At 41.5% G+C, this 13,895-nt stretch overlaps 1 protein-coding gene across 5 annotated transcripts in view; it reads right to left on the bottom strand.

The window, feature by feature from the left end:
• Positions 1 to 13,895, bottom strand: part of chd6 (chromodomain helicase DNA binding protein 6) — a 165,950-nt gene that overhangs the window by 12,727 nt on the left and 139,328 nt on the right. For all 5 annotated transcript variants that reach the window (XM_051948134.1, XM_051948133.1, XM_022204996.2 and 2 more), the window contains exons 35-40: positions 10,834 to 11,667; positions 9,521 to 9,775; positions 7,878 to 8,202; positions 5,408 to 6,907; positions 4,371 to 4,522; positions 1,244 to 1,507 (exon numbers count right to left, since the gene is read on the bottom strand). In XM_051948134.1, the coding sequence (XP_051804094.1) occupies positions 1,244 to 1,507; positions 4,371 to 4,522; positions 5,408 to 6,907; positions 7,878 to 8,202; positions 9,521 to 9,775; positions 10,834 to 11,667 (3,330 nt within the window). The remainder of the gene's footprint in view (positions 1 to 1,243; positions 1,508 to 4,370; positions 4,523 to 5,407; positions 6,908 to 7,877; positions 8,203 to 9,520; positions 9,776 to 10,833; positions 11,668 to 13,895) is intronic.

The raw sequence follows: 13,895 nt of genomic DNA, 5'->3' as shown, positions 1-13,895 counted from the left end.
CAGAATCTGTCACTCACTACCATCATCTTAGCTACTTTTGATGACCATAATCTCCTGTTTTTTGCTCTCGACTCATTTTTTTCTCACTGTGGGCTCATTTTTCACTGCAATCTAAAGTCCTGCACCCCTATGTAAAGGACAGGAGAGAGAGAACCCAGAAACGTCTTCTGTGCAGAATGACACAGTTGTTATTAATCCTACAAAATAAAAAGTTTAACTTCTTTGATTAAATATTTTACAAAAATTAAGTAAAAATATCCAAAATCGTCATTTTCAACATCTTTTCACATGCCCAAATCTGATACCAATACTGAAGGTTTTCAGCAACTAAAACTATAATTATTTAACTCTTTGCATTTTTAATTCATTCCCATCATCGTCTCCTCTCTGCCTGCAGTTCAGCTGAAAACTCCCTGAATTTTTGCCGCGTCACCGTTGCTCATAGCTGAGTCACTACTGGCTTCACAGTTGCACAAAACAGGGCAGAATTTTTTGTTTCTTGCAGAATGTTGATACTGAAAATGGCATATTTTTTCCTAATTTTATGAATGAGGCATTTAAAGCTTAGATCTGGGTTCCTGACAGAACACCACGGCACACATGGTTAGTTCAAGGACTATGTTCAAGGACTAAGATGAAAATCTTATCATTCTCTTGATATTTTACAGAATTTGTTTGTAAAAATGTCTTTTTTTTCTAGCCAGTTTTTAAAAATGGAACGATTATTCTAAGTTTAGATTGGAGTTATGTTTCTGACAGCAGTGAAAGTCGAACATGGTTAGTTCAGGGACTGTCAAAGTTGAATATCTGATGATGGTTTTGTTTTTTTATAGAATGTGGTTGGTAAAAATTGTTGTTTTTATGCCAAATTTTCAAATGAGCCTCATGGACTGAAGCATTTTTAACAAAATATCATGAATTAAAGCTTAGATTTGAATATTTTTTCACATAAAACTGAAAACCACACATGATAAGTTGGAGAACTGTCAGAAAGCTGAAAAGTTCACAATTTTTTTATTTTTTTATTTTTTTCTGACAAAAACAAAAGTCGTGGCAAGTTCAACTACCATGAGAGAGCTGGAAATATAAATAATAGAGAAATCTGACTTAATAATGAGACTATAAGCTAACTGGACACCACTTGTATGAACCATGATATGAGAGAGAGATAAATGTAGACAGGTGATATGTGTAACAGAGGGAGATAACTCATTCACTCGTCAAGTCAAAGGAAGCTTCTCACCTTAGGTAGTCTGGTGAGAGGCGGTGGGATGGAGAAGCCCAGTCCTGGACCCGTCTGCTGGACCCTGGCCTGGCCGGGGACGGAGCTGGAGGCCGTGGTGGGGAGGAAACTGGCTCGCTGCTGGTGGTGCTGGGCTAAGCTGTTGGCCAGGCACGAGTTAGCGGCCAGCGAGGCGGGAGAGTCGTACTGCTCGCTAGACGAAGGCCACTTCCCCTTCAGGATGGCGTGGCAGATGCTGTCGAGGCGGCTGATGATCACTCTGTCCTGCAGGGGGGGAAACACACCAGCGAAGGGTTGAAAATATGATGATTCTCTTGTTTTTACTTCAAACGTCCCGATGGCAGCTTGGATAGTAGCGTGGCTGTGTGCAAATTGTACGACAAAGACTTTTCTTATCTCCACAAACACCAGAGCTAACGTTAGCCACAACGGTCCTGGAAACATATTTCAAAAGTAAAGGACAGCCTTGAGTTCAGTAAAAGGCTTAAAGAGAAGAAATATCCGTAAAAGTAGTGAGAGGCCGATGGGTTTGCTGATATAAAGCACTAAAATGTTTATCCAAATGGCACACATTACCAAATGACATTAATAGGAGAGCAGATTTAAAAAAAACCCAAGAATGTACCCACCTATGAAATCTATAAGGTCTGACTGACTGTGGATTGTGTCATTGTGTGTTTGTGTGTGCTTATAGGTTTTTAATGTTGTCTGTGCTGTTTTTATTGGTGCTGTTGGTCCTTTGACCACTTTTACTTAAAAGCCCAACCTGGGACAGAAGTTGTAAATTAGCTCCATGCTACACACTCTATATGTGATGCATCGGTTCCATGTGCCCTATGATAATTGCATGGTCCCTGATTGAATAAATGAATAAATAAAATAAATAGAAATTCAACAGTTTTAGCTTTGTTACCATTTTCAAGGGTAGAAGGGTCCGTTTACTTTGTCAAAGATGTGTTGTTTACCATTTTCAGGGGTCAGGGTTGCCTGGAATTTACTTGAAATAATATGTTCTCAAGACATTGACGGTGCTTGAGTTTACAGAAAGTCTTACAATGTTGAACATAATCGCTATAATTCACTTTGAATTTGCAGTAATCTGTGACTGTAGCAGACAGATGAAAAATGCAGATAAATAGAAATAAAATAAACAATTTTAGAGTCACTTAGAAATGTCCTTATTTTTGAAAGAAAAGCAGCTTTTTTTCAATGAAGATAACATTAAATTAATCATAAATCCAGTCTAGACATTGTTGATGTGGTAAATGAGTATTCTCGCTGGAAACGGCTGATTTTTAATGGAATATCTCCATAGGGGTACAGAGGAACGTTTCCAGCAACCATCACTCCTGTGTTCTAATGCTACATTGTGTTAGCTAATGGTGTTGAAAGGCTATCTGATGATTAGAAAACCCTTGTGTAATTATGTTAGCACATGGATAAAAGTGAGAGTTTTTATGGGAAACATGAAATTGTCTGGATGACCTCAAACTTTTGAACGGTCGTTTATATGTCTATTCATCGATTCAGTCGCCAACCAAAGTTAGTTTGAATTGAAAAATTTTGCTTACTGTGACAAATATTGCTTTGACAAAAATGTGATTAATTACAAATTAATGAATTACAAAGCATCTAATTAATTATAAATAAAAATATATTGTAAGTTATCATGAACACTTTTCCCTTCATCTGCCCATAAAATACAGCAAACGGATGATGCAGTTGCACCACACGTCATATTTAATTGATGTCCTTTTTAAACACGCTGGGTGAGGATGTTTCATTTTGATTCAACTCCTTCACTGGTATCTCTACTAAGAGACAAAAAGATGGAAGAAGAATGTACACGCTGAGAAATACTAGTCATTTTCCTTTCAGTTTGTACTACAGCCACCCTTACAAAGTACGTACTGGTGCACGCGATACTGCTGCACCATAATATTGTGCCTTCAGCTTTGGCTGTCTTGCTCTTATATCTGTCACAGTCTGCAGGGTGAAAGGAGTTGTCATCCGTCTGTGCGCTCTCTGTAGTTCAAGCTTGTTTACGCTAAAACGAGACACTGAGACGTAACCGAGCAGAAGACTGGTTCAGAACGGCCAGAAGAACGAGCTGGCTTGATCACTGCTGAACCAGACGTAGCAGCACTTTCTGCATTTGTAACACGCCCTGTTTGAAATGAAAGCAGTTTGAGAAAATGACAGGAAGTGGACCAAGGTGCCACAAAGTTGTTCCTGAATCTAAAACAGCAGCTCATTTACATTGCCCTCTACTTTATTTTTCCACCTCTCTCTGACTTTCTGAGCTGAGTTCATCACTTTGGTCTTTTTAAATGACAGTGGACTTTGTCGTAATGAAGCAAAACTTACTGGGTGAATGGCAAAAATAATACATTTTTCGCTTAAAATCAATAAAAAATGGAAAAAAAACAACTCTTGGGAAGACATTTAACCCTCTGAACTCCTAATCAGGTTTGAAAATCATGCTGTGTTTACTGGATCAACACATTCACACCATTAACTGGAGCCAGAAACTATGAAGATTCTGACGGTCAGTGAACTACTCATTTCGATTAAATTTACACCAAGTTTGCCAGAAATAACCGAGGAGTCATTAGTGAATCAGCTGCAACCAACAGTCATGTAAAATTCATGGATTTTTCAGCAGAACTAGACTGAACTGCAGGCTGTGTCTATACAGAGCAGACAAGAGAAGAATCTGGAAACAAACTAAAAACATGAGCAGTAAAATATCTGTAACATGCAGAGCCACTCTTTTTTCCATTGTTGGTAACACCTAGACATGCTATACATGTTGATGTTTCTCAAATAAGTAGCCAAACATATTCCATCTTTTGGCACAGAGGGCATTTTTTAGTTCTCTCTGCTTCTAGCGACAGAGGTGCTGTTTCTACAGACGTGCAGGACTTTAAAAATGAGACCACAGTGAGGAAAAAGCACACAAACAGCTTGGAGTTCAGAGGAGTAAAAAGAAACATGAATAGCCTTTAGCTCGTGATATTGCACTTTAGCTGGTTTAGCTGTTTTGTTGCTTTGATGGGAGGTTTAACATTTAGCGTTAAAAATGTCATTCGTGCAAAATTCTAGAAACACAGACACGCTGCAGTACCTTTGGCCACTCTGAGAACGAGTAGAGTGCTTTTTCCTGCAGCAGCTGGGCGATGGTCGGCTCCCGGGGCTCATGGAGGCTGTCGGGTATCTCACACATGGAGATAGGAGCTGCAAACCTCGGGCTGCCCGGATAACCTTCCACCACAGGCACTAGAGAGGAGGACAGCAGGTTTAAAGTCAACAAACTGCCTTGAAAAATGGTCAGAGTTCATGTTTTTCTGTCATTCTTTAGACCAGGAGTGTCAAACTCATTTCAGTTCAGGGACCACATTCAGCCTAATTTTTTCATCTCAAGTGGGTCGGACCAATTAAATCATACCATAGCAACATATAAATAACCACAAGTGTAAATTTTTCCTTTGTTTTCGTGCAAAAAAGTACCTTCTGAAAATGTTCACGTTTAAAGAAAGATCCTTTTACAAAACATTATGAACAACCTGAAGCTTCTTAAGAAAAATAAATTCAATTTCAACATTATGCCTCAGTTTGTCATTTACACATTACAACTTATAGATCACAGAGTGTCTACAAAGGAACACAACATTTAGTAACTTACAGGTATCTGAAACTGAACGATGTAATATTTTACTTTATGATCAAAACGACAAAAGTTTGACAAAAAACAAAACAACAAAGACATAAGAGAAATGTCAAAAGACAAAAAAACAAACAAAAATGAGACAAAATGACAAACGACACCAAACAAAAACGACAAAAAAAACACAAAAAACACAAGCGAGACAAAAGGCCAACACAAAATGAAAAAAAAAACTGAAACAAAACAACAGAAAATGAGACAAACGTCAAAAATCTCACAAAAAAGGACAAAAACAACAAAAACAAGACAAAATAATACAAAAATGAGACACAAAATGACAAAAGCACAATGAGTAAAATAGAACTTTACTTTAAGCTCAAAACTTGTCATGATCTAGAATTTATTTTAAATTTACAGTTTTACAAAGTCGTCCCACGTCCCAGCATGTCTGACACCCTGCTTTCGACTAAACGAGGGATGAATCAGTCTTTTCTCACCTGGCGTACTCGGCCTCTCCTCCTTCACTTGGCTTTTCACCACCGGGTTCTCTGAGGTTTCTATGAGCCCGTCGGCCTGCTCCAGTTTGGGCGTCAGGACCGTGCTGTCGGCCTCCAACATCTCCTGCTTCGTCTCAGCTTTGACCTCGGACAAAGCTGTGAACTCCAGGCCCTCTGGTTTGGCCTCAGGTTTAATCATTGAGCTGTCCGGGTAGGTCGGGAACCCGATACCTTCTGTCTTGGCTTCGGGCTTAACCGCAGAAGTGTCCGGAAACGCTGTCAAATTCAAACCTTCCGGCTTCGCCTCCGTCTTCAGCTTGTCTGGATAAGCAGCGAAGCCCAGAGCTAACGGTTTGACCTCAGGCTTGACTTCAGAGTAGGCTACAAACTGGAGAACTTCAGGTTTGGTGTCCAAGTTCTCGGGCTTCATGGGAAGGCTTAGATCTTCAGGTTTGGTCTCCAGGGTTTCGACTTTAACAGGATATTCTAACTGTTCCGCTTTGGTCACCAAATCTTCTGACTTCACAGCGTACGAAAGAAAGTTAGCATGTTTGACTTCAGAGCTGTCCGGGCAGACGTCCTCGGGGGTTTCCATCTTGGTCTCCTCGACTTTGGCTGCCAGGATCAGCTGCTCTGGCTTTTTCTCGCCGCCGCTGTCTGCTACAAGAGAGAATTTAACATCACACGGCTTTGAGTCGACGCTGTTTACAGGCAAAGTTGAGGCCATTTTGATTTCATTTTGTTCGAGCAGATTGTCTTTGCTGTCCTGATCAAGGGAGAACGTCAGGCCTCTATTCTTACACTCTCTGCTGGCATCTGCCGAGTTCAGCTCTTCGACTGAACCCTCAAACTGATCCGCAGAGACTTCGGTTTTGACTTCATCTTTGCAGTCACTCTCTCTGGCGGCCTTGGCAGGCTTTGATGGTGCCGTTGGGGACGAAACGGAAACAGAAGGGCAGGACGGCTGAGCGTATTCCGAGTAAATGTTCTCCAGCTCCATCTCATTGGTTTTGGCATCCGCTTGTTTCACGGCGTTCTCTGATATTTCATCACACGGTTGTACCGCTGGAGCATCGATCAGAGCGACCTGGTCCACCTGTCCCTCCGAGATCTCGTCCACCTGATCGGCAAGATCCATTGGAACGCCGTCTCCGGAGGTTTTCGGCATTCCTTTCATTTGAACAAACTCCCCAGTTGAGTCTTCCATCAAGTTTTCAGCGTCAAGAGAGTTTTCCACAGTTGCCTCCTTCTCCGTCTGGTATAAAATCAAGCCGTCCACTTCCTCCACGGTCTCTTCGATAGACTCGGGACACACCAGGCTTCCCTCCTGTACCAGTTTTCCCAGAAAAGGGTCTTGGGATAGATCCTCTTTGTGCTCCGTTTGGTCAAAGCTCTCCTCTTTTCTCGAGTCCTCTTCTCCCAGTCTTGGTTCTGGTTCTATCCCGTCCATCTCTGGAACTTCCATGGGTGGATCCAAGACCCCTAAACCTTGACCTGCATCTGAAAGGACAAACCATCAAGACGTAAAGCAGCTTTTCTCTCTCTGTGTACCTGTTAAATAGTTTTTTAATCCTATCACTGGGAGGTGCCAAAGTTTTCAGGTATTCTTCACAGTGGCACAACTTTTAATGACTCCGTGCAACATCCGAACACCTCGTAAGCAAGTTCATACGCGTTTTTTCATCAATCCATTTGTTTGTTTAATTTACCTGATAGAAAATAATGTTGTTTCCACTGATTTGTATGGATAAAATGAAAACAAAGTGAAAATGTGGATAGAAACTTCTTCTATTTTTCATATTTTCATAACATTGTCAGCCTTTATCGAATATCTCACTACCTCATATTATGAGGATCAAAATAATTCCTTTTACTTTTTTTTGACTGTTTTCCATCAGTCTGTTTGTCCTCTTGGTCAGCAGTAACAGTTAGCTAAATATTTAGCTTCTAATGCTGAGAAGAAGCTCATATTAGCATGGATTAGCAACCCTGTTACTGTGATTAGAGCAGGGTTAGCAAACAACAAATAAAACATGGAATAAAAATGATACCATTGATGTGTAAGCTGAGCTAATCAAGCCTTTGATAGTTTATTGTCTATTATTGATCAATATGGAGCAGAAAATTGTATAAGAGAAGGTTAATTTTTCAAACGTTTGAAGCCAAAATGTCCCCCAATTCCGGAATGATCCATGTGGACAATGTGGGTTTTTCGACAATTTTTGTGTCAAAGAAATTCAACTTTCCTTTGTTCTTTTTTAGGATTAACGGCATTACAACATTGTGACATTGCACAGTAGAAATGTCTGAGTTCTCTCTCCTTCTAGTCATGTTTGTTCTGTTTCCAGAGGTGAAGGATTTTATATTGCAGTGAAAAATGAACTGAAGCTGCTCGGAGTTCAGAGGACTACAAACTGAATATTTGTGAATCAAATTTACTGTGACATCTGTAAAAATCTATTTTACATACCTTGGTTTGAGTTGCTTTCCTCTCCTTCCAGACTTCGCTCTGGTTGTTTGTCCACGTTCTGCTGCTCCATGCTCTCTGCTGACAGGTCCTCCACCTCCTCTTCCTCCTTGTCGTCGAACTCAAAGCCGGCACTTCCCTCCCGGTCGTCTCCTTCCTCCACGGGGTTGGTGAGGCTCTCGGAGACGTCGGAGTGACCGAGTCCGTCCTGCGGTTCCTGGGCAGTGATGTCGGACAGGGAGAGGGGTGGTGGGGGGACGTAGGGCAGAGGAGGGCTGGCTGACAGGTCGGTTTGATCTGCACTGGGCTCCTCGTTCACACCGATGTCCTGAATACACAGAACCAATGTGTTAAATTTACTCCAGCCTCAGGTCTGGGCAATAATTCAGGATTATTGTTTTGTAACTATCTGTGATTGCCATGACTTGATCTACCACTGTTTTACACATTTTTAAGGAAATTATCATTAAAAACAACAATATAAACTGGCAGATTCTGTATTACACATTAAAGTAATCACTGCACTGCGTACATAGCACACTTTTTAATACGGTGGGGAAATTTTCTAGCCAATACACTTCCTACTTACACTGAGCTTTTAGTTCATGACAGTGTTTTCACTCATTCATTAGTAAAAATTTACAACACCCCCCATTACGTAACTCCAGCAGCCCTGAGAGAGAACCATGTCTGGTGCAATAAGTATTTCAGATGTAAAATTATCATCTTAAAATGTAAAAAATATGCAAAATCATTGAAATATGTTCACTAGTTGAAGTATTGTGACACTGACAAAATTCACAAATGGCTAAAGTGGGTGCTTTATGAACACGCACGATAGTTGACAAAAATGAAGCATTTAGAAACCTGCCTTAATGCAAAGACAGAGAACTCTTTGGAAAGTGTATTTTCCAGTTATATATTTGTAGAATCATTCAAAGACATAAAATTTCTACTTGGATGAAGATGTCCAATATAGTATGTGTCTATATTTTTGTTGTCATACCCGCTCAATCAGTTTACATAAAAGACAAAATAACTTTCTTTTTCATTTTTGTGACCAATTACTATGGCATTGTTTCATATTAAAAAGTAATCTATGTGTTTTGTTTTGTATTATTGCGACCTTCAACTACATATGGCGATCCCTGCATTATTAATATAGTTGGTTTTGTGTCCTCAAAGATGGGATTTATCATCATGGCTTAATTTCTTTTTTCATATTTCGAGTCATCCATAACCACAGATTATTTCACCCGTTTGTCCAATAAATTCTGCAGATTCTGAATCAATGACATGATGAGAAATAACAGTGAAAATATCAGGCTTTTATTTTTACTAGTTCATGAGACATTGTTGATTAAAATCAGCATGAAATTTCACTGTGGGAGAAAAAAAACATGCAGCCAAAGAAAGATCTTAGAAAGCATGACATATTTTAAGGTAAAATTCACAAGTGACCCATGTCTGAGTGAAATAATCATTTTGCTGTGTTTGTCTACTGTCTGCCCCACTGAAAGCATTAAACTACAAATGGGTTTCAGATTATTGTTGCCTTTGGGGCTGTGATGACAAAGACTTTGGAATGATTGCCACTTATTAAGGCGCTAATGTTACCCTGATGCCAGGAGGACGGTAAAACCAACCTTAAAGAGAATATAACTGGAGGACAGGGGCTCGACGGGGTCTCCAGCCGAGGGATGGGAGGGAGAGGACGAGGGCGGGAGACCTAAACACTCCTCCAGAGTCCCGCCTTCCTCCCCTCCTCGGTCTCCCCCCTGCGCCTCCTCGTCCTCCTCCTCCAAGAAGCCGGTCTCCAGGGCGGAGGGACCCAGGATGGGGTCGGACTCGTTGAACATGTGGTGAGCAGGACTGGTGTGGTCGGTGCTGTCCCACGGAGCCTGGAGGATGGGAGGTCACGGCCGAGTGAACGATGATGCGGAGAAACATGTGGACAGATGTGAGGAGAAAACACACAAAGTGGTCGATGAGGGAAAGATGTGGAATCAAAGGAAGAGAAAAATCCTCCTGAGTACACTTGAAAAGCTGAAATTATGAGGGCTGATCAAAAAGCTCAGAGACCGAAGGCCGTGGATGTGCAACACGTACAAGCAGTAACGGTCAAAAGACAGGATTGGGGATCGAACAATACGGGTTTGTTTTGGCCAATGCTGATACTGATTATAGGAAATCAAGAAAGGACAATAATGGATATCTGGAACCCATGTACACTAGCGCTGAAAAGTTTGGGGTTATCCAGACAATTTCACGTTTACCATAAAAACTCAAGACAACATTAAATTTTTCATATATCCAGTCTAGACATTGTTAATGTGGTAAATGACTATTCTAGCTGGAAATGACTGATCTTTAATGGAATATCTCCATAGGGGTACAGAGGAACATTTCCAGCAACCATCACTCCTGTGTTCTAATGCTACATTGTGTTAGCTAATGGTGTTGAAAGGCTCATTGATGATTAGAAAACCTTCGTGCATTTATGTTAGCACATGAATAAAAGTGTGAGTTTTCATGGAAAACATGAGACTGTCTGGGTGACCCCAACCTTTTGAACGGTAGTGTAAATAAGGTGTGGTGTTTGACTTTCACAGTTACAGTCTTGGAACCTTTTGATCAACCCTCGTAAAGAAGAATAAAAAATAGGAGTGAAAAATAATCTGTCGTCTTTGTGACAACAAAAAATACCTAATACATGCTTAATCCAGCTTTCAAAATTCTATGTTCTCAAACTTTACAGACCAGCAGAACAACCTTAAAGACAGTCAGTATCGATAAAGTGATGACGTATAATAAGTCCATGCAGCTGTACTTGTTTCTGAGCAGTAACAACACGAACATCTGATGCAGTCCAGATGTTTCATATTCCATCACAACACATAATTTATGATGGAAGTCTTATCTTAACGACAGAGTACATGTCTGAAGCACAGTGCTTTACCTGTAACTGATCCAGCTCCACCGATGGCGCCATCAGCCCGGTTTCCTCCGATGAGCCCTGCTCTCCAACAAGAACGTCACTCCTCAGTTTTGAATCCAGGTCGGCTCCTCCGACTCCGTACGAGTTGAGCATGCTTTGACCTCCTGCTGCTGAGTTAAAGGGGAAACCATTGAGGGCATCCTTGGACGTCTTTCCTCCGTGTAAAGCGTCCGCAGACATGGCGTCATGCTGCAACGCTCCCAACTCCAGAGATTCATCCAGAGGAGGACAGTCCAGGAAGTCTCCACGCGATCCAGGGACTATTCCCAGACTGGGCGAGGACGAATCGTGAGCATCCAGCGGTGGAGGATGAAGGTGAGGGTGAGCGGAGGAGGATGAGGAGGAAGGAGAAGGAGCAGATGGAGGCACCGAGTGCTGCTGGTGGTGATGGTGATGGTGGTGGTGGGAGGACGGGTGGGGGTATTCAGGAGGCTGAGGGGAGTGGTGGCCGAGCCCAGAATCGTACAGGCAGCAGTGAGGATGAGGAAGCTGAGGATGCGATGACGAAGAAGACGAAGACGAGATGCCGGAGTGAGTCGCCAGACCTGGATGGTGAGGGTGATGATGGCCCTGAGGGTGAAGGTGGGCGGGGTGTCCTCTGACGTAGTTCCTGTGGGCCTCCAGGAAGCTCAGCTGGGGGTCGTTGAGGATGTAGAAGTCGGTGCGGCTCAATCCGTGGCGTGCAGCCCCGATGAGGAGGTCACGGTCGTGTTTGCCGGACTCCCACCAGACGGGGAGGTAAAGGGACGGACGGCACAGCTGGAGGCGAGCCGACAGCAACGGGTGACGGAGAACCTGAGGGAAGGATACAAGTTCAGAGACCAAGTTATGCTCCGCTTGCTCCAACGCTTTAAATCGTAATGAGCGTTTCCTTATTTTAATTTTTTTCTTATACAGGGGGCCCTCGACTTACATCGGAGTTCCGTTCCTACAGATCAATGTAAGTTGATTTTCGCCGCAAATCAGAACTCCAGAGAAAATGTAAACAAAACCGTTGCATGCATCACAATATCAATCAGTTCTTCGGAAAAGTCATGAATACCAACGACTTTCACGCATGTATGAGCCATTTTATAAGAACATAACACAATACTGTAACGGACTGATGTTGTTGTTGATGTTTCGATGTTTATTGTTCAGTTCGAGATTTACCTAATGTCAGTGAACGTGCCATGTTTATTTGGCTCACCTCTGATTGGCTGAGAGTCAGCAGCAATGTGTGTGTGTGTGTGTGTGTGTGTGTGTGTGTGTGTGTGTGTGTGTGTGTTCTTGTACTTGCTACATTGTGAGTACCATTTTCTGCATTTAACTATCAAAGTGAGGACATTTTTACAAAGTGAGGACATTTTGGCCGGTCCTCACTTTGAAACAACCACGTTTGAGGGTGAAGACTTGTTTTTAGAGAACAGGTATGAATTGAGGTTTGGTTAGGGTAAGGATTAAGTTTAGGGAATCAGTTGTGATGGTTAAGGTTAGGGTAAGGCTCTAGGAAATGCATTACGCCTATGGATGTCCTCACTAAGATAGAAGCTAATTCTGGAGATAAGTTATCAAGTTTTTGTAGTTATTCTGGCGTTGGCTACGGCCCACAGTATCCTGTGTGAAGGTTCAATAAACAACCAGAGAACTGGATAAAGTCTCACTCACTCATCACAGTAGTGTAGGGTCACTACAATGTTTCACTGCTTTTACATCTTGATCGATGTCCGTCAGTGTTTCGCCCTGTTCTGAGTGCTTTATTCTATCCAATTTCACTTCCACGGAGACGGCTTTCCTTTTCTTTGAAGCACTGCCGTCACAAGAGTCTGACTTGCGCTTGGGAGCCATAATGAAGGACAAAAAGTTCATGAATGTAGCACAATCCAAGGTGGCACACAACCCGTGAATGTAAACAAAGTAGTCTTACAGCGCTGTGTGACGACGTATTCATCCGTTCTGCTCGCCAACTAACTCCACGAAACCAATTCTGAACTAAACAACGAAACGCCGTAGGTAGAGGACCCCCTGTATATGGAATGTCTAAGTTAGGTCATAAATAGTCCTTTCAGGTAAAGAGGAGGTTGTTGGCTCCTTCCCACTGTCATCATGCATTGCTCAAAGAAGACTCAAAGGAAACGTTGAATCTGTTGGGTTCTCTGTTTAAGATTCTTAAGTCTTTAGGTTACTGTGTGAGGTGCTATGAGACGACACATGTTGTGAATTGGCACGGGATAAATACAGCTGGATAAAATTGCTAAATGTGGTAAATATAGTAACTCTACTAAGAAATACTGTAATTTGACATGCAAATGGTACTATACATTTTCCTGGACAATTGTAAAATTGTAACCCCCTCATAATGACGCCATTTATCAGAGTCAGAATCTGCAAAAACAAGCAAAACCATCACATTTTCAACTTTCTGATAGTCCTTGAACTGCTCATTTGTTCGGTGGGGAAACTTAACTAAATAATTTAAAGAATGTTATTTTGAAAAGAGGCTAAATTTGATCGTTTAATAGAGCAAGAAACTCTTGTTTTTTTTTAAATTTTCCAAAGAGCCTTGAACTCACAAAATTCATGCAGATACAAGCTTAAAATGATGGTATTTAATCAAAATCCCTTTATTCTTCATGTCTTATTTAAAATGTGAGGAGAAATGTGACCCCAGACCCTTACTTTGTTTTCTTTTTTTGCTTTTAGCACAAATATATTTTGAAGACAGTTTCCATTTTCCAATAAAAAAGTTAAGAATCAGCTGTGGGCATCACCTGATGGTCACTTTTCGACCTGAAGTTTGTTGAATCCGAGGCAAAAAAAGTCAGGCTTCAGTTCCAGTTTGCATTTTAACCATGATTACCTATGATGGTGAAAATATCTCAACTCTGAGGCAAGATATGAAGATGTGCGTAGGTTAAAATGATTTCTAGACAGGTTTATGCAAACTTATCTTTAGACTTTAAAGCAAACCGCCTTTGACGCAAAATGCAACAGATGGAAAAGTCAAGAGAGACGAGCGAGGTTCATTTTAGCATCAATCAATC

This window comes from Acanthochromis polyacanthus, chromosome 5 (genome assembly GCF_021347895.1).
Source record: "Acanthochromis polyacanthus isolate Apoly-LR-REF ecotype Palm Island chromosome 5, KAUST_Apoly_ChrSc, whole genome shotgun sequence".
In the NCBI taxonomy this organism is placed as follows: domain Eukaryota; kingdom Metazoa; phylum Chordata; class Actinopteri; family Pomacentridae; genus Acanthochromis; species Acanthochromis polyacanthus.
Note: the sequence above shows the minus strand (reverse complement) of the source record. Positions and strands in the feature narration are given on the sequence as shown.